The 27668-nt window shown below is 46.6% G+C and overlaps 1 protein-coding gene across 25 annotated transcripts in view; it reads left to right on the forward strand.

Annotated features, from left to right (window-relative positions):
* The window catches only part of FBRSL1 (fibrosin like 1), a 548206-nt gene that overhangs the window by 427908 nt on the left and 92630 nt on the right, over positions 1 to 27668 (forward strand). For 18 of the 25 annotated variants that reach the window (XM_055703473.1, XM_055703559.1, XM_055703564.1 and 15 more), the window contains one exon: positions 18791 to 18844. The exons of the other annotated variants lie outside the window; for them this stretch is intronic. In XM_055703473.1, the coding sequence (XP_055559448.1) occupies positions 18791 to 18844 (54 nt within the window). The remainder of the gene's footprint in view (positions 1 to 18790; positions 18845 to 27668) is intronic. 25 annotated transcript variants of the gene reach the window in all.

Genomic DNA, 27668 nt, shown 5'->3' on the forward strand with positions numbered 1-27668 from the left:
ACTTCAACCCTGCAAAACAATCGGCTCTTTCCATTGAGAGGCAGTGGTATCTAATCAGGTTTCACTCCTTTGTTGTATCTATTGATCCTCAGCAGTGTAAGATGCAAATTGCCATGCCTGACAGGATTCAGGGTGTTTTATCATCAATGGAGAGTAATTATCCTTGGCTGCACCAATATTGGATTGTTAAGCCCCAGGATAATGCACAAGGTAAAGACATTTAGAAGGCAGCCCACCTTGGGGATTTGTGTAAATGTGATGGATAGAGTGAGAGCAGGATAGCTGAATTACAGCCCCAGGGACTGACAGCTGCATGGGGGTGTAGCCTTGATAATCCTTGCAGAGAAGCTAGTGCTGCAGTTGGTATTGAGACACAAAGTGTGTCTAAAGCTGTAAGTTTCCCTTTCTGTTTAATCCTTGTAATGTGTATATGCTGAAGAAGAAAACATATGCAAGATTTTGAATGGATTCTGTGCGCTTGCAAGACCAGCCAAGTAACTTCTTCTGTTCATTTATCTAACCGTAATTCAAGCTTTTCATGTGAGCATATTTTAGAGGCACGAGGGTTTTGGGTGCTTATTTCTTTGTCTGTGGATTCCAATTCAATACTAAAAGCAGAATTATAAATTAATAAGTAGGAGATGCTCTTCTTTTTTCCAAGTATCTGGTTAACCATTGCATATTCTGGTGTATAAAGTAGTTAAGCTTTCTTAGCTGTGGGGAGAAGATGTATGTCAACAGAGATGCCATGTTAGCTGACTAATCCTCGACTGATAGCAGGAAACCTGATAGTAGACTCAGGGAAGAAAATCTCTTTTTCCAGAGTTATCCGTATGAGCTGAGTGTTATACCTGTCACTTCTTTCTTAAACCAGACCATTTCTGTAGCTGCAAAATAAATAAGACCAGAGATATAAAGAGGAAAAGGAGTGTTGGTGCCTGAAAACTCCTGTTGAAGTGGATGTTGAGGGTAGTTCCCAAAGACTGTCAGGCTTCAGATACAACACTCAACTTGCAAGCTGCGAGTTCTGTTAACATTTTTTAATGGTTTTAGTTGCAGTTCTTTCTTGTCAAGCAACTCCTTGTGTTTGACCAAGGCTGTGACTAAGATCAGCCAACTTGCTTGGCATGCGAAGCATGCTTTATTCTTGTTGGAGCTGCTAAGGACATTGAGGAGTAAACGCCAGAAACTTAAGCAAATAGCCCGTGCTCTACCAGAACTGCGCCAGATATTGCAGTGATGTGCAGCTTTGCGCTGGCAGCACGTGCCCTGTGCTGCCATGGAGCCGTTGAGGTTACTGTACTCCAGTGGGATTTTTCTGACATCCTTCACAAGCGCCCCTGGCTGCTTCATTTCACACGTTATCATCAAAGTGTGCAACAAGCTCCTTATGTCGCTCCATACCTTCAAACAAGCAGGATAGGGTTTTGCTCTGCAGTCAATTTTAACTGCAGTTTTGAAACAGGAGAAAATTGAGAAAGATTAAGAAAATTGTCTCACATACCTATGCTGTTTGTCATATTTTTAAAAGGGAGCGAATCTCACAGATGTTTTGATTGCCAAGTCAGAAATGCACTGCTCAAGGAGGGTGGAGTCTGGGGGAAGTCATGTCGGGGGGAATTGGCACTACTCTTGCCTTTTTTCTGCCTGTCAGAATAGCCCCCCCCAAGCCAGTAGAGGGTCTGTGAATGTAGAAAAACGATGCAGTAGGAGCTGATGCTGGTGTGGGCTTCTCCCCCCTGCCCTTGGCTGCTGGAGTAGCCCAGAGCATTAGGGATGCCCTCCAGGGCAGTATGTGCTGCTGGGGGAAAGAGCCCCATCCGCCCTGCATGCCGGTACACCACTGAGCTCTGCCAGCAGCACCCGCCGCCCTGCGAGGTAAGCTTGCTGCTGGCTGCGAGCGCAGGAGCCCCACAGCCACTCGGGCAGATGCTGCGAGCAGGCAGCCTGGAGCCTCAAATCCGTAATTGGCTCCCTGCAGCGCAGCAGCTCCCACTTCATCCCACGTTTTTCCTGGGAGACTGCAGCACTGTTCCTCCGGTAGTGCCCTGCCAGCCCACGGGCAGCCTGGCATGGGACAGGCATGCATTAAATCACCCGAGTGGCTTAGGCATGGACAGCCTCAAGAAGAAGCACTTACAGATTTCAATATGCATCTGCTGCTTTTCTGCCCGTGCTGCTCCTGCGCTGCAAGGGAACGGTGGGGCTGCTGCACACCGTCAGAATTTGTGGCCGATCTCTGGAAATGTCAGTGTATGTAGGGCATTATCTTTGGGGAAATATTGTTGTGTGCTCCCTCTGCCCCACAATCTCTCCTTTTTTCCTTAGAAGTGACTCAAAACTGTGTGGTTCTGCGATTGAAATTCACCACGGCTCTTAGAATTCCTTGGGATGCAGTGAAGCAGGTTTCTGACCAGCTGACAGGCTTTCTCCGCAGCGCTAACCATTGCTCTCGGCAGGGTACAGAGAAGTAGATCCATATTGTAGCTTCTACTTATGAACCAATGACAAAATTCCAAACACAACAATCCTGGAGTTTGGTGAACTTGAGATCTAGACCCCTGTTTTGTTGCAAGGCCTGAATCTTAATTCTACCAAGGCAAAAAATGTGTGAGACGAGGGGTTTGGCCCTCAGATCAGGGGAGACACCAGGTCAGAGCCAGAGTTCATGGCTCAGACCTCTCATGCCTCATGGCGTTGTACCATAATGCAAAGCTTGCGGAATCCTGTGCTCTGCAGAGATATTTTAGGTGAAGCATATATGAGTGGAGGATCAATACCATATGGCATGCGTGTTAAAATAAAAACATGCATGCACTTATGGCTGTATTTGCTATATTCCACACGAAAGTAGTTATTTTTTTTTATTGGGAAAATTGTTAGATTTGATGGCGGTATGTAATTAGTAGTTTGCCAGCAATAATTACAGGGCTGTGCTCCAGAATAAATGATGTAGCATTCCTGTGCATATAATATGGTATACCACAAAATAAGAGTTGGAAAATTGCAACATTGCTGGATCATCATATATCTGACATGTTGGAGGGGTTTTTTTTTTCTCTGATAGTTTATGAAAAATAGTAAGTATGGTGCACTGTGAACCAAAAGGCTTTCTTTGTTAAATTAACCACAATTGCAACCACAAATTATGGCTTCACAAACTATAGATTTAAGACTGGCTTTTCATAAATAGAGCTTCTTTGTGTTTTAACAAAACATACATAAAAGAAATGGAGCTGCACAATGATGCCAAAGTAGCACTTTCAAAATCATCAGCCCATTCAAGTCTGTGGAATACAATCATAATATTTGTTTAAAGTTTAATATCCAGAAAGGGAATTGACAGAAATCCCATAAGCTTAACACAGTTCTGATATGGTTTCTGTGTACCTTAATGAAATAACATCAAGATAGCAACCTTAAAAAGATAGGTTTGTGCACATTTGAAAGTTTGTATACATTTGAAAGTTTCATTTATCTATGTGAATAATTGGTCACTGACTAAGAAAAGGTTCTGCAAAGTGAAACACAACAGAAAAATCCGTATGTGGATTATTTTTTTTACACATAGCATGTCCATATATGCGAAGGACCCAAATCTTTCAAAGCAGAAGGAGTTATGCCAGTTTCTACCAAAGGTAAATTTGCCCCAAAAGAGTTTTCTCCAATACTGGGTGACTGCTGTAGATCTCTCCAAGTTTTAAAATATCCTACAGATTATTGGCATGCTCTTCCCAATTTTGAAAGGCATACTTTTGGCAGCAGCAAACTGAGGAGGGCCATGTGTTAACATCCTGCAATATGTATTCCCACATGCTAAGCTCTCGTACAAACGCAGTTTTTATTGCTGTTGACTTCAAACAAAGATGCTTTGACATCTAAAGTTGTATATGTTACAGATGCAATGCCTAGCTATACTCATGCTGTATATTTTAGGATGAGCTGGCTGTGGTCCCAATTATACAATCAAGTATAAACACTCCTAGGATACAGGGCCCCATACGGAGAGTCACTTATCTGTGTTGCGCTGTGTAGTGCTGCACTGTAACATCTTGCCATGTCTGATATTTTGTACTCCAACTCATTTGCACGTTGTTGCTTAACGCGATATATAAATAACATATAGGAGCAGGCAACATTGCTTGTCTTCTGAGTTCGAATGTGGAACGAGTATTGTTTTAACGTATTGCTCAGTCGCTCCCAAATCCGCAGCCTGAGTGTCGCCCGTACAGGGTAGCAGGCTCTCTGTTTACTTTCCCATTCCATACTTTCTCATCCTTACACTGAAAGCGAGAAGGAGGATAATATTCCAGTTAGGAAGCATTTCTAAGGGGAAAAAAAAGTGTATTTATTAGCCAAAATCTTTTGTACTAAACAGAGGAACTGTGGTTTAAGGCTCAGTACTTTGAAATGGTGGTTGGTGGTTGATTGTTCAGGTTTGCAGCAGTAGGTCGGTTTTCTGGGGAAAAGTCCTTAGAAAGCTGAGTAAATCATTATTCTCCTTCCACCGCTGTCCTCAGAAGGAAACCAGAGTTCTGCTTTACTTCTGCACCCATCTTTACGAGAAACCTGAGCCTGTAAGAGCCAGCTGGGGCTATCTTCTGTCTTCATAAAAGCTCCAGGTTTAGTCCTGGCTGCTGTAACAGCTGGGTGCTTGGGGTGGGAGGGAATTATGCACCCGCTTGCACTTGGATTCCTCCACTGCCATTCTGTTTAGACTTACCCCAACAACAGAAATCCTGCCACTCCTTTCATTTGCATCCAGGAGATAGTTGGGCAGGCACTTTTGACACACAGAAGCACCCTCTCATCCCTTTTGGGGTCCCATTTGCAAGGTGGTTGCAGTGGGGTTTGCCAGGAGGGGGGTCCGGGAGGGCTGGCAGGTCTGTGCGGAGATGGGGGACCCCAGGGGCTGCACCACGCTGGTGACCACACCTGGCAGGAGCCCTAAATGTGAGTCTCGCCCATCTCCTTGTGTTTGCTTTCTTCAAAGATAACTGGATTTGTGGGTAAGGCTTTCACTCCTGAAGCTGGCAGTGTGTACAGAAGTTCTTGTAATAATAATTAGCTGTAAATATTTTGCATCTAATTCTGAAAGGTTACTTCAAAGAAACATTTCTTCATATCACTTGGGATCTGTTCTTCTGTTGAAATACACATTCATGAGTGAAGTACTGCAATTACAAGGATGTTTAGAGAATCACAAAGGTATTTATTCTTGTCCCGGCTAGTTTATAGTAGCAAAAATTGCAAGTGGAAAGGCTAAGAAAATATATTCTAAAAACAAATGTGTAATTGTTTTGTTGAGAGTTGGAGTCAACAGTGTTTATTCATGAGGCTTAGCTGCCCCAGGCGAGAGCAATCAGACTGGAGGTACCACCTCCTGTATCCTTGTTCTCTTTAATTGGAGCCATAGCCTTGGATGCCCCGAGGCGAAGGGCCGTCTCTAACTGTATTCTGCTCGGTTTATGAACATTTGAAAGTGCAGTGGAAAAAAACATTCTTTTGTTTAGACACTTTCAGCCTTCCCCTCCCTTTTCTGTTCAGCAAGTGAAAATTGTATGTCAAAATTAAGCTCTTGAGCAGCTATAGATTTTGCAGGGAATGTGATACCCCAATGGCTAAGTAGTTTTGCGGCGGTGCTAGGCCTAGGAGCGGAGCCGTGCCAGCGGGCGCAGGTATGGGGAGCTGCAGCTGAGCTCCTGCGCATCCCACAGCCCACAGCCCACAGCCAGGCCCGCCGGGCTCTCGGCAGCAGCCTGGTGCACTGTGCTGGCCCACCGCGCTCCCTCTCCGGGCGCACGCGTTCTCCTAAAGCAAATCAGAGCATATTTTAAGTTTCACTGCAAATTCCTGTGCCACTTCCTTTCTATTTTTAGGCGCTGGTGAGGGTACCTAGCGCGGCTACCAGCCTAGAGACAGATTCAATAAAAGATTCAATAAAACTCTCCGGCTGCCTCCCAGCAGAAGCCCAGGTGGGGGCACGCAGTGCAGGAGGCGGCTGGCGTCTCTTATTGAATCTCGCCCTGAGTTTATCCAAGCTCTTCCTGAGTGTTTTTCTACTCTCTCTGCTGTAAAATCCTGATTTCCTCATGACATCTTTATGCAACGCTATGGTTAAGTGCTTTCTCCTTCTATTGTCAGCACTGCCAGTCTCAAACTGCTGGAAGGTTTTAGCTCCAAAATAAGAAGCCTTGTCTGGCTCGGGGTGCAAGGAGAGTCCTCCACACTCTGTCCAAGCACCAGTCCAGTCTGATGGAGTCCTGTCTCAAGGGAGGGCTCTCCACTTGGGACAGATATCGGTGGTAGAGCAGGTGGCTGTGATCCTGCAGCCTTGAGTCAGACTTGAGTGAAAACAATAGCCACAGCCTGTCTCATCCCATCTCATCTCCCCTCCCTGCGAGCACTGCCCGACGCCCTGGCATCCGAGCACCGCCAAGAGATTAGCGCAAGCTCGGTACGGAGTCCCTTGGGTGGTCTGCGAGCACTGTAAGGTGTGGGGGTCAGATAGCATCTGGGAAAGATGTGAAAACCAGAATACACCCTATTCTAAGTTTGCTTTGACATTGCACCAGTGCAATACCTGGCCATGCTGCTCCGAGAGGGAGAGTTCAAGCAAGTAATGCCCAGTGCTGCCGTCTCGGTTTGCACATTCGAGGGCCAAACCGAGACTGCTACACACACATCTGAGATTGCACCCTGCGTGCGCCACCATTGCCCGTCAATCCCCCGCCTTTTGGGAAGGTTGGTGGATGGTTTCCACTGCTGCTGACCCTACTTCAGGTTTCTTCTGTCCTGCTTCAAGCCAGCTTTGGCCCCTGCTGTGTCTGCCTGCAGTGAGAGGCAGGTAAGAAGGGAAAGGGACAGCATGACAGGTGATGGATGGGATGGGTCCTTGGCTCTGTGAACACTAGTCTGTCACTCGCGGTGACTTGGTGCTGGTTCATCCTCCTCTGTAGGGCCGTGCGAGTGGAGGTTTTGAGCTCTTCTGAGCTCTTCCAGGGGAACAGCCTTTCATTTGCCACATCTTCTTAAAACAGAGTTACGGAGTGGCTTACCAGGTATCCCAGATTTTCTAGGATTCCAGTCATATCATTGCGGCAAATGCCAAGGCTTTAAAAGGCAACTATTTATTTAGTTATTTTATGCAGCTGGCAAGGCTTAGGAGCCGTCACTGAATGATATCGACTCTAGTAAGAAGTACGACATAGCTCTGGAGACTTTATCTAAATAATCACATGCTTTCTGGAGTGCAGTTTTCAGAGTTGAGTTATTAGATTTAAACTTCTGGTCTTCCTAGGAAAACACCTCCCCTTCCATCCTATTTCATTGCTTCTGATCCAAGGTTGGACCGTCCAGAGGATGGCATAATATTTGCTGCATATTTGCCTTGACGAATGGCTAATTCCCACTGGGATCTGTGGGGGTTTGCTGTGCACTGGGGACAGCAGGCTCCTTGGCTTCCTTGCCGAGAATATTTGTTTAAATGCAGCAAGTCCTTTCTCCAATGTTGTCTTTGCAAAATGTGGAGGGGTGAGCCTTTTGATGTTTGTATTTACAGTGTTTTCACATCTGGATGTCATTTGTGACACAGACTCTCCTCCTTTTTCTATCCCTGTGTCTTCCTGTAAAATTCATTTTGAACATATAAGCTCATGTGGCTTTAATGTGTAGTAGTCGGTCGATGTATTTAGCAGGCCTGTAGTAGGCCAATAAAGAGGTACCTTGGGTCATGCTGTGCGCTCTTGTAAATTTATCCCGAATTAACCCTGATTGGCATCCAGCTCCCCTGCTGTAAAGATACAGATGTGCGCGCTCTCCAACATCTGCTGTTTCATGAGGATCTGTGCCATAAATCCACAAACCCTGGTGACCTGAGCCTGGGTGGAGGGTTCGGGGATGCCTTTGCTCCTGTGCTGCGTAGTCCGGAGGGCTGGCTGGGCTGGGTACCTGCCGGACACAGGTGGCTGTGCTGCTGGCAGAGCCGCAGCTCCATCCACGCATTTGCACAGGAAAATCTCATTGGTGTTGCAAGAGGGTGTTCTCCTCCCGGAGCAACACCAGGATAAGGCCTCCGGTGTGAATCCTTTGCGTGGCTCCCCGTTTCATGCAAGCGGTTTGAATATCCTCGTCCAACAGGTTTCTTTGGGGCTTGTATTAATTCAGCTTCATCTTTTAAAATGCAAACTTGGGCATGGTGGAGCAGGCTCCTCCAGCTGCCTTTACTTGCAGAGGGAGGCAGGGGAAGGAGATCAGTCAGAACAGCCAGCGTGTCGCTGCAGTCCTGCAGTCAGCCGGGATGCAAAAGGAAAAACATACCCATCAATTTCTAAATGTCAGCGGAGATCCCTTGGAAATTATTTATTGCGTCTGCTGTCATATTTAATGATTTAACAATATACTAATAATCATAATATATTAACTTTGTGTAGTGATATACTAATCAATATAAAATAATGAACACATGTAATGGGTTTAATAGTATACAGATGTTTACGGCCTTTCTCCCTGAAGATTTGCAGGTAATTTCTCAGGGCCAGCTGGAAACCCTGCTGCGGGTGCTCCGCTCCCCTGCCCGAGGGGCGGCCGCCACGCCGGGGGGACACCCTGACCACTGCAGAGCAGCCATGCCAGGGCGGGCGGGGGACTGCCGGCCAGGGGGCTGCGCGGGAGGGCTGTGGGGAGGGGGCAGGGACTCACCCTGTCCCTGTGAATCACGGTTACTGCAGCAGGCACTAACCAGGCGTGTCAGGCAGCATGGATCGTCGGCCCCTGTGGCCATTGATTAACCATTTATTAAAGCACCTATGAATCACTGCAATAGTAATTATATTTTAAATATACCTACTAACAACTGTTTTGCAATGTCAAAGTTAATCACGATTAAACATTTCCTTTGCTTTCCTCTTCTCCCTCCACCCGGATCCAAATTCCCTGGGGGTCTGAATGCATCTCAGGGACACAGACGGCTGCAACTAACATGAAAAATAGAGGGAGAGGCGTCCAACCTCAGCCCATCAAAAGATTGGAGTGGGGAGGGAAGCATGCACGCACGCGCACATGTGCACACCATGCGTGCACACGCACACACATGCCTGTGTGTTCAGACAGCATTAACACACACTCCACGTGCTCTTGGGCCATGTGCATGCACACCCCCTGTGCACACAGGCTGTGCATGCAGAGACCGCACACACCCTGTGCATACACCGCCACTGTGAGTGCCCAGAGAGTGGCTGTGCGTGTGCACACACCCTCCACGTACACCGACACGCAAGCTGTGCAAACTGTGTGTGCACATGATGCACACACCCAGGCCACACATCAGTATAGACCATGTGTGCGTACACCCAGACTGCACACACAGGCTCCACGCGCACGCTGACCGTTCGCAGACACAGCTCAGACTGCACAAAGCTGTAGGCTGTGCACACACGCACACCCTGCACAGACCGTGCACACACCCTGCACAGAGCACGCACACACTGCACACACCGTGCACACGCACACACGCTGCACAGACCGTGCGCACACACACCCTGCCCGGTGTGCACACCCCCTGCAGACCGTGCACGCACACCCCGCACAGACCGTGCACACCTGCTGCACAGACGGTGCGCACGCGTTGCACAGACCGCGCACCTGCACACACACAGGCCGCACGCCGCCGCCGCGCGCGCAGGGGCCGTGCACAAGCGCGCCCCGTGCGCGTGGGTCTGGGCCGCGTTCGCGCCGCACCGCCGCGCGCGCACCCCGCGCGCGCCGCCGCCGCCCGGGGACCGCCTGCCCGCGCGCGCCCGCCGGCGGGGCGGGGCGGGCGCGGCGGGGCGCGCGCGAGGCGCGGCGGGGCGCGCGGGGATCGGCGTCTCGCGGCTGGATTGGTCTGGCCTGGCGGCGGGCGGGCGCGGGGCGGGCGGTGCTCGGCGGGGCCGCGCGGGGCAGTCGCGCCGCGGAGCGCCTGAGGAGCGGCACCGGCGGCGCGGAGCGGGTTCGGCGCGGTCCCTCCCGTCCGTGTTTGGGAATAATGGCTGCCGAGGCGTGAACCGCGACAGGAGAGCGCGAAGGAAAGCCGCCGCCGGGGGAAGCCCCTGGATGGGGCCGGGCTGGGGCTGCTTGCGGCGCTGACCGTTCCCCGTCTCTCCCTCGTCGGACGCCGGCCGGAGCCGCTGCTTTTTCCTGGGTTTTGGCTTTTTGTGTGTGATTTTTATCGCCTTTTTGCGGCGCGTCCGTGGGCTCCCGGCCCCGCTGCGTGTTCCTGGCCCCGCCGCGGCCCCGCGGTGATGGACCCGTAGCGCCGGCAGCGCGGCGGCTCCGGGGCTGAGCGGGCGGCGGGGGCGCAGCCCGCCGGGGCGAGGCGGGGGGGCCGCAAACTTTGAGCCCCGGGTTCGGCCGGGGGGGGAGAAGAAAAAAAAACAGGCCGGGGGGGCACCAGAAAAAGAGGGAGAGGAGAAAAAAAAAAAAAAACAGCCGCGCTGCCTGCAGCCCGGAGGGAGCGGAGAAGAGGAGCGAGCGGCGGAGGACTGCGGCGGGAGGAGGCGGCGGGGGCCGGCGGGACCCCCGGGGCACCTCCGGGCCGGGCGCCGCGTTGTGCCGCTGCGGAGGGCCCCGAGCGGCTCCGCACAGCGCAGCGCCCGCGGGGACCGCCCGGCCGCGCCGTGTGGATTATCCCGCGGGGGCCCGGCCCGCCGGCGGGGCTCGCCATGGTCTGCGCGCCGCGGGGTAAGTACGGCGGGGCGGGCGGTGGGCGCCCTCGGGCCGGGACCCGCGGGCCGCGCTCGCCGGGGGCAGTGTCTCTCGCACCGGCGGCGGGGGCCAGCCGGGAGTTGGCGGCTTTGCGGTCGGGCGAAGGAAATCGCTGTGCTTTCCGCCTGGTGCGATGGGTTGTGTGCGTGCGGGTTTTTTGTGTCTTTTTTTTTTTTTTTTTTTTTTTTTTTTTTTTTTGTCTTCCTTGTGCCTTTTTTCGGCACAGCCGACGAGGCGGTTTGATTTTTTCTGACCGCGCCGTTCGCTGGCTGCCGGCCCCCCCAGCCCGTTCTGGGGGGCGGCCCCGCGCCCTGTGCCGGGCGGGCCGGGATGCGGTGCGGCGGCAGGCACCGGGAGCTCTCCGAACGGATTTACGGACAAGGGTGTTTGTTTTTTTTTCTGGAGGGAGACCGGCTGTGTTTAAATAAAATAACATCTTTTTTAAAAAGCGAGGAGCTGCCAGAATGCGATGTGCTCCCAAGCTGCTTTTTTTCACCCCATTTCGCACATTCCTCCAGTGCGACCGCATCCCTCTTCCCACCCCTCCGCCTCTCTTCTGGGAAGGGGGGGGGGGGTGGTGCGTGTGTGTAATAAATACCGGATCGTTGCCTTCCTCGGGCGGCAGGTTGGGGTCGGGTGGCTGCGCCGGGCGGACCCGCTGTGCCCCCCCCGCCCGCCCGCTCCCCCGGGGTGGCCGTGGCGGCTCCGGGGCCGGTGGTCCCTGCGGCGGCGCTCGGAGCCGGCTCCCGCGGTGCCCCCCGGGCAGACGGGTGCTGTAGCGGGCTGTCGGGGGAGGACGGGGCTTGGCTGGGATCGCTGGCTATTAAAAACGGTAACAAACTCTGTAGCCGACGGTTAACACCTTCGGTGCAGGCCAGAGCCCCCTACTCACGAAGAACAAGAAGTCTCATAATGGTCTGCGTGGGGTTTTTTCCTCCCTGCGCCTTTTGGCCTGAGAAATACCCGTCCGGCTCCCCCAGCCCAGCAGATTGTGCTGCTGAAACGCGGGGCGGCTGCTCGGGCGTTGTTCTCGTCCCCGCGTCTGCTGCCGTGGCCCTCTGCTTTAGCTTGAAAGAAAAATTTAATCCAATTAAGAAATTAAACCTTGTGTGTTTAAAGTGACAAATTTGAAAAGGGGAGTGGGGGCTGAAGTAAGATTTCCAGGTCACTGGTTAACCAAAGATGGTTTTGCAAAAAGAGTCTGGAATCAGGCGAGGGCAGAGAGAAAGGAAAGAGACCTTTTTAAATGGCAGAGGCTTGTGTACATCTCTCTGGAATTTAAATTGTTTTTTAGGCTTGTAAAATCTTCTCGAAGTTGCGCATTTATCTCAGGAGGCTGCTTGCTAGCTAATCTTCTCAAGGCATGTCCTGATTTTTTGTAACATTACAGTATCTGAGGTCCTTTTAACCTAATTTTGTAACAAAGATAATTTCTTGTTATGTAAGTTACTGTTCTGAATGATTGCTTTGGGTCTTGGAGATCGTCCTTAACCACTCTCCCCTGTGCTGCGGAAACTGGAATTATTTACTTCGTTACCAATTCTTGAAAGAAATCCTCGCTCAGTTGGAAAAGGCTGCTAAGGTATTATAGGAAAACAGTCTTCCCGTTCTTCTTTCTAGAGAGTTAAATCTCTGGTCATCCCTGATCAGAATTTACTTCAGAGGTTTATGTTTATGTATAAATCCGATTTTCCCCACATACAGACTTAGAAGGGCGAGCTGCTTGATTTATACACACAGCATTAACTTCCTACAAGTGGCAGACTTCTAATGCTCTCTTCAAGAATTTTCTTCTTTGCTGACAACAGTTCCCTAAAACTGCCCTGTACCAAAGCCAAAAGGCACTGGCTTGGGCTGCCTGGTTTTCTGTTCCAGAGGAGATTAATGCTATAAAACAAGGAAGGGCAGTATTGTATTTAGTTGGATACTGAGATTTTGCTAGTGCAGAGCTGATTTTTTTTTTTTTAATTGTATTTTATTTGGAAGGTGGGTTATTCTGAGTGAAACCTTAAGCCTTGTTTATCAGAGAGGGGCAGTCTGTTCTCATAAACGAAGGAGCAAAATATATCCTAGTGTTACTGTATCGGGACATGCAGTCATCTGTTGGACTTTGTGGCCTGTGCTGGCTAAATTGAATAGCAGCGTCACAAGTAGCTCTGGTATTTTTAAGTTAAAAAGGGGATTGGAGTATGCTTTGAATTCCAGTGATAAACTGCAGATATTTAGCAGTAGCTAATATTTATTTTGGTCTGATTTTGCAAGAATGTTGTGATTTGAAGTGTTAACTTTCAGTAAGGGGTGCAAATACTAGTGTTTGCTGTTGTTGCTTTTTAAACTGAAAACTGTTTAAGATGTTTAATGGCGATACATGAACAAGAGTGGCAATGAGAATGGACGCATTCTTCAGTGAGCCAGCCTGTGCTGTATGGTACTTTTGGAAAGCACAGATGTGTATGTCGTTTTCTGCCTTAATTTTTTTTTTTCCCTTTGACTCCCAGCATCCTTGTGTTGACTGACCCATAATAGCTAGGAATTGTGGTGTCTGGATACATTTGAATATGAAGCAGCCTTTTAAAAGCCCATCACAGAAGATTCAGTCAAGTAAAACTATTTGTATCATCAGAATAGGAAATGTAAGCTGGTTGATTTTAATGACTTTATGAATTTACAAGATCTGAAATCAGGCAGGTACAAGAATGTGTTGCTTCTTGCTTAACAGCAAGTTTGAGAGAAGATTGGCATTCTGCATCAGAAATGGAAATTTTAGGGTTTCTTGCAGTCTTTTATCCTCCTGAATAAAGATGGAAATTCTGAACTAGGTAAAGAAACATATGGTTTTACCAGAAGTGATTTCCTAGACTGATCAATTACTAGGAGATGTAATGAGAAATATACTCCTTAGGGAGAGGAAGGAGGGATTGCCATTACATAATATCCCTTGGGAGAATTTCTGTATCGCATAATGAGGTTGGTGATGGAGCATTTGGGGAAAATGCCTATGGATAGGAATTTGTTCTTCAGATTTCCATGAGCAAAATGTATTACTGAAAGCTTGTTAAAAGTAGTACTGATACGGTAGTAGGTGGGTGCTTTGCCTTTATACACCTCTTGTTCTCTTAACTACTATGTAAGAGATTAGGTAACCATAAGATTAAAATGTCCACAAAATGAGAGATGCTAGTGAATAATTCCCTTACTTACTTAACACCAAGGGTAAACTATTAAGGGCTTACATTCTGTTCCAGGTTTCATTACATTATTTCTGTTTATCTATTGAAAATAGGTCCGAAGGAAAAGAAAATCTCTAGCCTTAATAGTGTAAACACAAATGACTTTATCCTCCTGCTGGTGAAAGTGAAATATACCTAAACGTGTATATGTGATGTGGATTCAGTAAAACTTGGTAGCTGGGTACGCGTTTTCAAGAGTTCCTGTAACATCCTAAGGATCGCCTAGGAGCTGACTTTCAGATGAAGAAAGCACTTATAAAAGTGACTTGAATACAGCCTTACTTTTTTAGTAGCAGTTGCCTTAAGCAAGAAAATAATTTGTTTCCACACACTTGCCCTTCAGCATTTTTCGTGCTCAGAGGCCAGAGCGGGTGGTTAGCCTCCGGGATCCCAACGGATCCCAACGCTGAGCTGGCCGGCTGCGCTGCCTGCGCACGGGCTCAGAGGTGTTAAAACCAACAGAGGGAAAAGGTGAACAATCTTAACACCTCTGTCACTGCTGGGGAATTTGCCTAATATTTGAGCCTCTCGTTTAAAATCTGAGTGCTGGTGATTCTAGCAATTTTTCAAATGGCTTGTCCAGCTTTTGTCCCTTGAGTTACAAATGTGTTCCAGCTTTGCGGGGTTTCTCTGGAAATCGCCGTTGCAGGGATTCCAGCAGCCGAGGCGGCGCAGTGACCCCTGACGGTGGCTCTGGTGATCGAGGCAGGTTTGCACAGCTATCACTATTTTTAGGAAGTTAAAGGTGCGATGGCTGTTTTGAAGTCGAGGCCCCGATTCCAGCGGTTCATGGACACGTTTTGCAGTATTCTGTGTGCCACCCCGTGGCTGCCGGCGCACGCTGCAGCTGGTGAGGCGCGGCTGGCTTCCGCAGGACAGTCCCAATTTTAGTGTCCTCTTGATGGTTTTATTTTGTGTCTTGGTTTAGTGTCAGTTATCTGTTCTGATCCCCCTAACACTGACTCGGTTGCGAGATCCTGGTCGTTGGACATGCAAACCGGAGTGGTGGCTGCTCACTGCTGACCAGTGTGTTGCTTTCAGTGTTTGTGGCAGGGCTTGGCTTTCTGAAAAGGTGGGAAAATGGTGCTGGACTTAAGCACAGAGAGTTTGCACAAAGGAATCGGTGACATTTCTGCACCCTGTAGAAAGGATTGCCGTCAAGGAAACTGAAAATCTCTGTGTCTGATGCTGCTGGAAGGACTTGATCACAGGTGGTGATGCTGTGGTGGTAATCTTCCTTGCTGCCCTGTCCCATTACCCTGCCGGAGTTTTACAGGTCATGACCCCTGCATTAACCATCCCACAGGCGCAGTTTAGCCTGAGAGCATCTCTCAAGGTAGCTAATGTCATTTTAAACACTAAGAATGGCAACCTGTGATTGTTGCTTCTTGTAAACTTAAACTAGGATGGTGCTGTTGGCATGGATATAGAAAAATAGGTTCTCCAAAATAGCCACTTATACCTTATATGGCTGCATTGAAAGGGTTAAAGATAAATAAAATGTGCATTCTTTAATAGTATAAAAATAAACCTTACTTTCTGTTGGGTGGTAGGAGAAGAGTTGGAGTTTACGTGAAGACAGCTTTTCAGGGTGGCTGTGTTACCAAAGATATTTCTAGGTTGCTAACAAAATGAGATTTTTTTTTCAAATATTTTTTATTTTGAAAGTACTCAGCCTAGCTTATGTTCTTGTGGAAAGACCATTACAGTTAAATTGCTGTGGAAGGTAGCTTCGTTTTTAATACTGAGTTGAAGCAAGCTGGATCCGTTGTTTGCTGTGGTGTTTCTGCGGGGGGTAAAAAACATCTGTACGTGGATGTGGTTTCTGCAGTAACGGTTATACCAAAGGAGAATCAGGGACATGAAGGCTGTAAATCTTGGGGTTTTTTTCCGTGGAATAATCAACAATAAAAAGCGTTCAGGCGATTAAGATGCCTGCGAGTAGATCCTTACTCCAAAGCTGTAGGTTATGAAGTTGTAGTACAGTCGGCCTTCAAAATGGTTAGAAATCCGTCATAAATATCTCTTTACCACATACCTTCTATCTCCCTGGATGATTGGCTTTCTAGCAAAGCCTTCCATAGAGGGTGTACTGTAATCCTTTTACATTACTTCTTCAGTGCAGATTACGCAGCAAGAAATAATTAGGAGATTAATTTTCACCTGTCACTGCCAATAATAGATAACCTTGATACAGTGACAGGGCTAGGAATTTGGGGAGCGGAAAAGCATTTAACCCTGTAGTGATTGCTGCAGGGACCAGGCAGAAAATGGTTGCCAGAACATGACCTCCCTGCTTGCTGTCACGAAAAGGGAGAGACGTGTTAGTCTTTCAGCTTCCTTGTCTCCTGCGAACGCTTTGCCTTTATCCGCGAACGTGTGCTGTAAAATTCGCTCTGTGCCGCAACGGTGCCACACGCGCCTCGTGCTAATCAGCCCGGAGCAGACGTTGGAGACCTTTGTAGCCTAGTCTTTTAATTCAAATGCAGTTCTGTTGCTTTTCATGATTTCAATTCCCAATCTGACTGGTATTCCGAGTCTGCTAGGGAAAGGAGCAAACTAATGAAGATGGCTTCATTAGGCAGCGCGGAGTTTAGCCCTTGCTTCTCTCCAACAAATGCAGCTGATAAAACATCCCAGAAGTAACTGTGCTTTTGGTCTTAAGAGGAAGCGGAGCTGAGGTGTTTCTGCTCCCTTTCAAAATTAATTACTAGCTCGCATCAGGCGAGCTTAAAAATGGAGCCTGCACTCTAAGACAGTGAAGGTAAATGGGAAGGAGAAAAAAAAGCCACTCTTCCCCCTCTGCTGTAGTCGTTGGTGTGTTTTTTTTTTTTTCTTTTGTGTGGAAGTTTAAATCTACAATCTGTTGAAAACGTAATGGGAAACCAGCCTACAGAAAATGCCATTATTCATATCATCGTGAGCTCATTTATTTTATCTGCAATAGTAATGATAAGACAGGCTGCTTGGCAATGCTGATAAGCTGAGAAATATCTTAGAGCTATTTGTAAAAGTTAAAGCAGATCTTGGTACTGAGAGATAGGGAAACTGATGAGCCTTTGGGCAATCTGCAGAGCTGAAAGCTAATAAAGATTTTAATAGGAAGGCCTCATTAGGATTAGGGAGAAGATCTATTATCTGGGATTTACACAACACAAACAGTGAGGCAACTTTAATTTTTACTTCTTTGTTCATTAAATACTATTGCGGAACATGAAGCCTTTTAAGTGATCTGGATCTCTTTGTACGTTCAAGGAGCCATCGCCAGCTCTTGGTTGAGCAAAGACGGAAGGGCAGGTTGTGCAGGAATTTGTTTGCCACATGAGAAATGCCAGTAAGCCATCATATTCGGGGGCCAGGCACTTTTTGGAGGTGCAGAAATGAAGTTGTTTGCAGGTGCCTGGGTGGCAGGGTACTTGGCAGCATCTTTTTTCTGTTGTGAACAATATTTCTGATCTTTTGGCCCTGAAGAGGCCATCTTCAGAAAGAAATGTAACATGTTGCTGTTGTGCTGGTTCTCTTGGTGGTGAGACTGAGACAGCATTACTGGATAGCTTGTCCATCCAGCAGCCTAGCAGGGTGCTAACTCCCAGTCCCCCAGTGGTGGCTTTTTTATTAGTTGTGATCACCACACAGATAAACTGTTATAGCAGAGGAGCTGTCTCCAGTGCCACTGGAGATGGCACGGTAGGAGTACGTGCCATGGGTGACCTGATTGAATGGGTTGGTAGTTACACGACAGGGTCGGTTTTTAGCACCATGTGCGTTCTTACATGTGATGTACAAAACATTTGCTTTTGGGGGACCCTGAGTGTGTGCAGACACCTGTCTCATGGGCTCAGCTGCTTTATTCCTTGCACTTAGCATGTAAGGCGCATGTAAGCGGCTGAAAGACAGATATATTTAATATTTTTTCTCAAGGACCATCCAGACTTTTCTTTGTGGTTAAATTGAATTGTAAAGCAGGAAGAGAAGCCATGCTGGAACATTCTTTGGTTTGTTGTCAAGGGCCAAGTCATGTTGTAACCTGATTCTGCTAACGTACAGTTTAAACCCTTTCTACACACAGCCGATGAGATCTAGCTGAACCTCTAATGCAGATGAAGGGGTTTGTTACGTGATATCCCTGCTGGCTGTGAAATGTCACTTGTGTGACCACACCTGTGTTTGGGAGCTGGCTGGTTTCTTCTTTCGGTGGAGCACAGACCCATACAGGAGTCTCAGCTTCTCCCCTGCTTTCATGGCACAAACCAACTCCTCCTGGATCAATTAACCCTTGTGGTAACTACAGTAACATTGCTTCCATGGAGGAGTGCTCTTTGGAAAGTATCTTCTTGTATTTTCAGTTGTCTTTAATACAGTGTAGCAGCCAGAAACCAAAAGGGAGCGCAGCACCACAGCCACAGAGAAGTCTGTTCCAGAGCATAGTTTGGGATCTGCTGGTTTGAAGCAGTGGTTTCATAGGGCCTACAGCGGATAGCGTAATGGTGTAGGTAACTCCAAGTATTTCACCTTCCATGTGCTTAAGGAGCTTGGAGCAGCTGCAGCTGTAATCCCCTCTGTGGAGGCAGATGGGCAGGGCTGGGGGAAGAGCATGGCACCTACTGCCCAGGGCAAAACCACCTTTCTTGCAGTGGGTTGGTGTTGGGTTATTGCAGCTTGTTCGTAACGAGTCACAGTTTATGTCGGTGAACCACCTTGGCCTCCTAAAGAACTAGCGCTATTTGCACATAGCATGTTGCTCCAGCAAGGCTGCCATTTGAGAAGTTTCTAATATTTATGTTTGATATGAATGAAACTTTTTGTTTTGTCTGTAGACCGCAACGGAACTGGAGCTGACTCGTATCAGGAGTGCCTTGATAACAAGCAAGGTATGAGATCAAGTCTCTCCAACATGGGCACTTGGGACTGATATAGCTTGATTTCTTGCAGCTGAATTGGTTGCTGTCTCTGTCTGTCTCACTCTCTCTGTTTCCCCTTCCCCCCCCCACCCCCCCATTTTGTTCCCCCTTCCCCCACCACTGTCTCCAAGCCAATTCACTGTTAACAGTTCCATGTCAGCTAACCTGTTAGCTCAAGGACTCATTACACGTTTGTGATAAGGTTTCTTGTGTCTAGCAGCCCAAACCCTCTGTTATTAAGGGAAGCTTGTAAAACAAAAGTAGCATGTGCACTTGCTTGCAGCTGTCTTCTTCCTTGAGGTTTACTTGCACAGCCAAGCAGAAAAATACTAAAGTAAAAGTGGAGTTAAGGGAAGGCACGTGCTGGGCTGGGTTACCTTAGTGCCAGACATCCTGTTACAGTTTGTATGCTGACATGCTGACTCAGCCTTGTCCAGCCTGCTGTCTTCTCCTGTGGTAAAGTAGGTAAGAGCTGGAAAAGTCTCATGTGACTTACAAGGGAGTGATGATGGTGAAGGAGGAAACTGTTATCCTTCTATTATAAACATGGGAAGAAGAGTCACATCAATAGAAATGAAAATCTTAAAAGTATCTCAGAAACAGGACCCAAAGGCAAGGTTATTGATTTTGTATTTAGAAAAAGGGTTGGTGTATTATGTTCTCTTCAGATGTCCTCTCTGAAAACTGCAATCAGAAGTGCTACTCCATCGGTGTAGCCACGTAGTGGGTGTTGAACCTTCTGGTAATCAGGGAGAACAAGTACCCTTCAGTCCAGAATTGCATTCATTATCAGCTACAAGAAAGAGATAAGAGGAAACGCTTATCCTAACCAGGTCATAGGCATCAGTTATATGTCAGCTTTTTACCCTGTTGTTGACCCCAGATCTGTGACGGTAGCTAGAATGGTCATTTGCTGAAATTCTGACCTTCCTTGTGTAATTTTCTAAAGTAGTACCGAGAAACAAACAAACAAAAAAGTCTGTCCCAGTTTTGGTGCTTGGTTGGGTTTAATTTTCCACTGGTGTCTATGCTTTCAGTATCCATCAGTCAGTGTTACATGTGCTTGAAGTCAAAGCTGCTGTGGAGTGCATCCCTCTTGCTGTTGTTGGGTTTGGGGTGGGTTATTTGGGGGGCTTGGGGTTTCTTTTGTTTGTATTGTTTCCCTCCTCTGAAAAAAAAACCCCACCAAAACACCCCACGTTGTCTCTCTGGTGACCTTTAACTCATCTTTTTTCACTATTATTTTTTGCTGGTTGTGGTAAATACCTAATCATTGCTAAGCTTTCATTTCAGAAGTTACAACTGGAAGACTAATGTGGAAGAACTGTAATCAATAATGGCTTTTTTTATTAGATTAAGTTTAAAAGCCTTCTAGACCAATGTAATTCAGGATGCTTCTTTGATAGATAGTTTGTTCTTAGAGAGAACAGTTTTTTCCAACAACATTTTACTGGTTGGCTGGGGGTGGGGTGGGGTGGGTGTGTTCCATTTGGCATTTTGTAGAAAGCAACTGAATTTCGGGGGTTTTAAAAAATAGCCTTCTCCTTTTTGGAAACCAATTGCAGTCCCTTTGATGTGCCAGTTACCCTGGTTTATCTGACAGGTGGTATTAAACGGTGTTATATCCATCACTTTGATTTGTCTGTCAGAACCCTAAATTTTTCTTGCAGTGTGTTTTTTTGATGGGTTTCTTTGACTTCGTTAACATGTGAACAAGCTGTATCATTACAAGTGCTTTCAGTCCAGTATGAATTGGATCTGGTGTGGTTAATTTACCATGTCTGTGCTACGTCATCATATTTAAAGCAACAACCTTTTAGAATGCAGAGGTTTAAAGGTAAAAGTACACACAGTAACCTGTAGTCAGTCCCTTACTGTCCAGTCCACATTACATTTTGTGAGCATGCAGTGGAGTTGAATCCACCATTTGCAACAATTTACGGAATAAAAAATATATGGCTGGCACCAGACACATAATTCTGGTTGCTCTCTGCTATGTTCAAAACAAAACACTGCCAATGGCTGGAAGTAGCAGTGGCTCTTTAAAAGTACTAAATCTTTAAGCTATGTGAAATGCAATTGCCATGGATGCTTTTTATAACAGCATGCTTGTCTCCTAGAAATTATGCTATAATGAGGCTTGGTTTATATATTTTACCCCTTTCCTCATTAAAGTGCTATCTCTCGGAAGAAGCGCTTTGTGTCTTGAAATACTGCGCGGTTAAAATGAAGGCAGGTTTATAAGGATTTAATGTACTTGGGAGCCAAGGTTTTGCAGCTTTATGGCAAAGATGTTTTAACAAAGGGCTTTATGGTAAGGGTGTGCTGTATTTTAGTCAGGCAGTTGCTCAAGCGAAAATTTTCAGTGTGAGCACGTCACAGCAGCAAGGAGAAATTCAGAGGGAAACAGGCCTCTGAGATCCAGTCATCGTCTTGGCTGATATTAAGTCTTAATTCTTTGCAATTTGAAGCCCTGCATATTTTTTTTTTTACCTCTTGGCTCAAGGAAGACAAAAGTCTTGCGCCATGTAATGCAACAACATGAGCAGGTCATTTAGGTTTCTCATTTTAGTGCTCAAGGGCAGGGTGCGGGAGAGTGTGCCCAGGACAGCCACAGGTGGGATTGTTCACACCTTCTCAGCATGGAGCTTGCTTTTTCAGCCTTTTATCTCCAATACTCAGCATAAATGATACCCTGAAAGCAAAATTGTGAGTGTTTGGGGTTTGGAAGTGAGGAGGGCAGCAGTTTGGAGCAGTTGCCCATCCGCTGCTGCTGAAGATGCATCCTGGATCTGCCTGTTTCTCTGGGATACAGTTAATACCCCATGGTTTCCTGAGAGCCAGGGTGTTCTGCCATGGAAAACAGGTACAGAATTACAACCAGACACAGTTGTTGCTGGAGCTCCTTGATAGGAATTCACCGTTACTATAAATAAAACAATCCTGTTTTAATGGTTAGGCAATGAAAATCGCTTAGCTAGGGCCTTGGTGGTAGCCAGGAAGACATAACCTCACATCTTTGAAACAGTGCGCAGAGAGGTGGCCTCGGAAACCAATTCAGAGTATTACATGTTATCATTTGTAGCGCCTTCTCTTATCTGTAGAAAATTGTGGTTTACTTTGCTTCGGCCATTTTCTGTCCATCCCCATGCCCTCAGCTGGCAATGGGGGTGGCGCCCTACTGGGCTCCAGCTTTCCCAGCAGCTACAGGCTCCTGCCAGAGGAGCCCGATACCTTTTACTTCTCCAGTGTTCTCTTTGCGGAGTGTCATGATTCTGTATTACTTCCCCACAGATGAATTAGTTGATGCTTTTCCAAGATGAACATGGTTTCATCTTTCTGATGGCACTATTGACTTCCTGGGACTCTCTATATTTCTTTCTGGTATTTTACACCATGTCCTAAATTCAGTACTGCTTATTGATTTTATTAGCTCACCTGTGGAGGGAGGATGAATGTAATTTGGAGCAACGTTCGGCAGCAAGGATGGAGGGTAATTAATCTTGACAGTGATCAAAATCTGGCTGCAGTTGAGGCGATTGCAGTGCCTCTGTCCCAAGATTATGGAGGACTGAATGCACCTGCCACGGGTTTGTGCTGTGAATGGTTCTCAGGCGGATTGCTGAGCAGGTGTTACAGGTTTGGGATGTCTGCAGGATCAGGCTTGGTTTTGAAATAGTGGCCATGAACTGAAGAGTTTTCATCCTGTTACCAGTCCCCTGGGCCGTGTAGTCCCAGCGTGTGTCATCTGCTATTAGTCTTGATGCAACCAATGACCTTGTTTGTGTGAGCACATTAAACACAACATTAATATCTAATTTGCCTACTTTGAATTCAGACAGGCTGCAATCAATCACCTGAACTCTTGACAGTGAGTATGGCTGGATGGGCTAAGGAGAACAGGTCAAATGCATGCTTGGACCAAAACTCTAGGAAACTGGAAAACTGCTTGTGAGCCTCTGTAGCTGGTGTAGCTGCAGCAGTTGGGGGAAACACGTTCTTCACTGGAAAGGAGAAGCTGCAGGAGCAAGAAACGTGTGGTCTGTGTAGAGGTCTGCTCAGCCTCCGTCCTGCCAGGCAAATACCAGCATGGTAAATGAGAGTGCCAAGAGGCACATCTTGGAAGATATTACTGTGAGAAGTTCTAACCTATTCCAGCTTTTGGATCCCTGTTGAACCCCAGCAAGATTAGTTTCAGGATGGCAAAGATGAATTATGAGGCAGATAAATAAAAATGGCAGACGGGCATGGCTGGATTGAAAAGTGCGGTCAAAACAGTTCTGTCACTGAAGATGTTATTTCCATTAAATGTTTTGAGATTTAATATTGATTTCAGTGAAATTACCCTTGAAAACAGATTTCCTCTGAACCTTGATTTTTATATATTTGTTCTGGAACAGCTTTAGGAGGTGGAAAAATGAAACTTTTGCTTCAAACAATTTTTATGTTTTGAAATTGGCTTTTTCACTGTATGAACAGTGAAACAATTTTAAAACATTATTTATTATTTGTATTCCAGTCATGTCTGTGCACTCTAGTTATGGGCTAAACATCATTTTGCTAACCACAATGCAGACGGGGTGGGGGGGTCAGTTTCTGCCTGAATAAGCTTTGGTTTTGTATTTCTGACTAGGGCTGCATTGATTGCCAGGGCCTATTTAAACAAAAAAAAAAAAAAAAACAAACCAAACCAAAAAAAAACCCCAACAAAAAAAACCCAACCTTCTCATTTTACAATATGTTGGCTGCCTTTTTGTTTAAAGAATTATAAATACATCAGCAGATTTTCCACAAAAACACATATGCTTTCTTCCTGATGAGCGTGATGACGCACTGAGAATCCTTGCAAGAGGCCTTGAATCTCCTTCAAGTAGAAGATAGTGCTGAGGTTGGAATTGAAATTTTAAATAACTCTCTTCATTATAAAAGATGCTGGTGGGGCCTTGTTACTGAAGAATTGCCATTTTCTGACTAATTTTTTTTGCCAGCATGGGAACAAAGAAAGAAAGGAGGAGGCAGAATAAAAGCCTGTGTGAGTGTAGTACAGAGGCTGCAGCTCTCTAAACTGGTATCTGGAAAGAGTCCAGGCTGTTGTAAATATGAACTTTTGTCAATATTCCCCAAGCTTCTCCGGACTCTAGGGTGGGCTTTATTAGCTGAAGGTCACACCATTGTGCTGTCTCCCTCTCCTGAGACCTCTGATACCTTCCTGAAAGGACAGCCCATTATCCCTGGGCTTAGAAGCCAGCTTTCTCTTCAGTGGCGCTGAAGCTGATAAGCTTAAGAAGCATATTTCATCCCCCCAGTGCTGCTTTCAGGAGACAAACAGTGTTTATCGTTCCTGATTAATTCCAGTTGAACAAAAAAATAAAATAGGAGGCATGTGTGCACAAGTGCGCGCACACACAGACACAGAGTTGATGGGTTTTTAGGCTGGTCTTCTTGCATAAGGTCAACTCATTGCACTGGCCGCAGCGAGCAGCGTCTGCTACTGCCTCTCTGTTTTTCCTGGGTGGTGTGTCCGAAGATTGATTTAGTGACATGAGAGGATCCTGGGCTGCGATCGGTGGAAAGGGGGACTGGGTAGCAGCAGCCTGAGCATCGAGGTTGGAATTGATCTGTGGCAATTAAGCGTTAAGGTCTGTGAGAGCAGGACCACCCGCTGGGAGAGTGGCTTTCCATCACCTGCGAAAGATGAATGGCCTGAGGAGAGAGAAGGGCAGGGACTTCGTACTCAGCTACCTGAAAAGAATCATAAAAACACAGTGTATCTCGCTTCTGTGTCTTGCAGCCCTGCTCATCACAGCTAAATCCCTTTGCTGGGAATTATATGCGAGAGAGTTGGAAGATACGGTAGTTGCTTCTGCTACTTTGGTTTCTTCATTTCCCGCTTTGGATCTGGCTTGAAATTTGTCAGTAGGCACCTTGCTGATTTTCTGGTCACTTACTGTTCCAGTAGGAATATCTCCCATACATGGCTCCTAGCTTCTTAGGGTTACTTTTTTCCTTGTAATGAGATTCAGAGTATAGAATAAGTAACAATGAGTAACACATGCGATGAATAATGTGTTGTCCATCTTAACACACCTGCAGCTCTGTAAGGGGCCCAAGTAGCATGCCCCAGGGCTGGGGCATCCAGGGCAGGTGAGCTGTGCTGCATGCTTCTCTCCAGCATGGCCTTGCTGTGTAAGACACCTTACCTGCCTGTGCCTGAGGTATTCAAGTGGAAGATGAGAATATTGGCACTGTACACGGTCCTGTTTGGATGACCATGCAGCTGCAGTGCAGGTTAGGTGTTTTGCGAAGAGCTCTGTTTCCTTCAGTTTTGTTGTTACACTTGCCGAGGTTGAGGAGTGAAAGAAGAGATTGCACGTGGCTGCAAGGAGCCTGTTGATACTTGGACCAGAGGAGATGATACTTCACAAACCTCTGTAATTTTTTCAGCCTTTTTAAAAAAAGGTAAAAATATTTGAGAGCTGTGGTGTGTGGACGGCTTTCTCTTGCTTTGCTGTGTGCTGATGTTGAGCAAGTGGGCCCCGCCAGCAGGTAAGGGGCTTCACTGCTCTGCCCCCGCCTCTGTTGCAGAGCTGCATCAAACGCCCGCTGCATTTGCACCAGACAAAAGCGAATCAGCTACTTAGTGTATATTGCATCAAATCTTTGTTTTGCTTGCCACATGGTCTGTGTTTAAGCCAGATTTTTGGTACTCGGGTTACAACTTAATTTCCTTTGCCAGAACAGAGAATGCAAAATATTAAAAATAATTTTACAAAACTGTGTTTACTTCTTACCAGTGAGAACCACGTTTAAAAGACAGATTTTGCTATTACAGCTCCAGCACTAGTGTAAACAGGGTCTAATGCGAAAGTCTGTGAAATAATAGGGCTATTGGTCATCTTTGGGGTAAAAGGAATTTCTGTAGCACATTTCAAACCAGAATAAACCTGAAACTTCAGATGACCAAACACAACTAGCACGGCTATTTTAAAATGTCTATAGTAGCATGAAATGGGAGTGGTGGGCCTCTAATATTAGTTTCTCAAAGGTAAACTGCGCAAGCCAATGTGAGTTGGGGGCACTTACTTTTGTCTTGTGCATTGGATTAAACTTGTCATTCTTCACATAAAATAGAATACAGTTAATTTTTAGGTGCAGACATCCTTAAATATACCACAGACACCTCTTTAAGGGAAAAGTAGATTTGAGAGAGAACATTACTTTGAAATCTTCTGAAAGATTCTGAAGCTATGTATATGGCGCTTTCTCCAGATTTGTTAACGTGGTGGAAAGATTCGTATTAGTCCAGTGGTGCACCATAGACTGCAGAAGGATGCATGCTTGCTTGGACCCCGATTATGGTGATAAGTGAACATTAATGTGGGCTTGGCAGAGCAAGCTCTTAATTTGCCTTGAAATGGAGGGGGCAGAAATGATCTCATCGGACAAGGCGTCTTTGGGCTGCTGCTCACCGTTAGGTATGTCATAGACAAGATTTATTTACTCAGTGTGGACGGATTATTTCCCTTTCCCTCCCTGAATATGGCCTGTGGTAGCTGTTAGCAAAAGAGCTTTTCACCTCCTGTATTGCAGGAAGCATTTTAGCTCTTGCTGAAATGTGAAGCTCCCTTCCTTTATTAAAAATAAGAACCACTTTCTCACATGGCAGAGTGATAATAGAGACTGAAATTGGACCTATAACTTCATAAAAGAAAGAGAATTTTTTTAAAGACAAATCATGCATGGTAATACCTCCATTGTTCTCTTGCTGTGTTCTTTGTATTGCTTAACTCCCTGTGAACAAAGAACCCATAACTGGAATTGTGAAAATAATCCAGGCCTTTAAGTCAAAACTCAAAAGGCCCTTGGGAATCTTGTGCAAAGGTGTGTCCTTGAAATGGTGGTTTATGAATTGTCCGAACAGGTTTGAACATCCTGGCCCTGAGGAAATCTATGGGAATTTTGCCGCTGACTGCAGCGGGGTCAGGATTTCACACTTAGTGCTTTGTACGTGCTGCCAGGCATTGAGCAGAGCCTCTTTCAGTCTTTGAGAAAGTCTGACTCCCTCCTCACAAGCAGGCGGGAGATTTTCTAGTTGGTTGCACTTGTGAGTTCTAGTTAAGGGAATTGCTTTTGGTCCCCCCATCTTTGTCACTTACTTAAATAAACATGCAAACTGGAAACATGCGCTTGCTCGAGCTTCGGCAGCAGGTACCTCCTCAAGGTCTCACATTACTGATCTAGAACTGACATGCTTGGGTACGTGGTTTTAAGCCAAGGTTTAAGCCTGCTTAAATGAAACCAACTGGGCAGAGAGATGGGAAACGTTGTTCCTAGTCACCATTCAGATGTCTGAACCCAGATAGTTTGAGGTACGAAGGTTCAGTCTGTGAGCTTGAACACAGGTCGGTACAGAGGTTGTATTGTAAATTGAAGCAGTGAGTACTTCTTCACCAGTTTACTGCAGAATAATGTGTTTTTAAAAGTTCAGGTCTATCCAGGGTCAAAGTTACTGGGAGAAGAAGGTACTTAAACGAACAGTGAGGGAATTAGTCTGAAATTGGCATGCAGATTCAGCTAACCAAGGCCCTCTGAAACCAGCATGTAGAAGTTAGCCCTGTTTGAGCAGCAGGTTGAGCCAGGGGACCTCTCAGTCCCTCCCACTTAAGTGACCTTGTGGTTCTCTGGTTAGATGTCTCACGCCTGCCAGGGTATTTGAGCCATCCACTGGACCATCTGACTGACCACTGTAAACATGGACATCATCTTCCTCTGTTACGCCGCAGTCCAGGGAGAG

The sequence above is a fragment of the Falco cherrug genome, chromosome 1 (genome assembly GCF_023634085.1).
Source record: "Falco cherrug isolate bFalChe1 chromosome 1, bFalChe1.pri, whole genome shotgun sequence".
In the NCBI taxonomy this organism is placed as follows: domain Eukaryota; kingdom Metazoa; phylum Chordata; class Aves; order Falconiformes; family Falconidae; genus Falco; species Falco cherrug.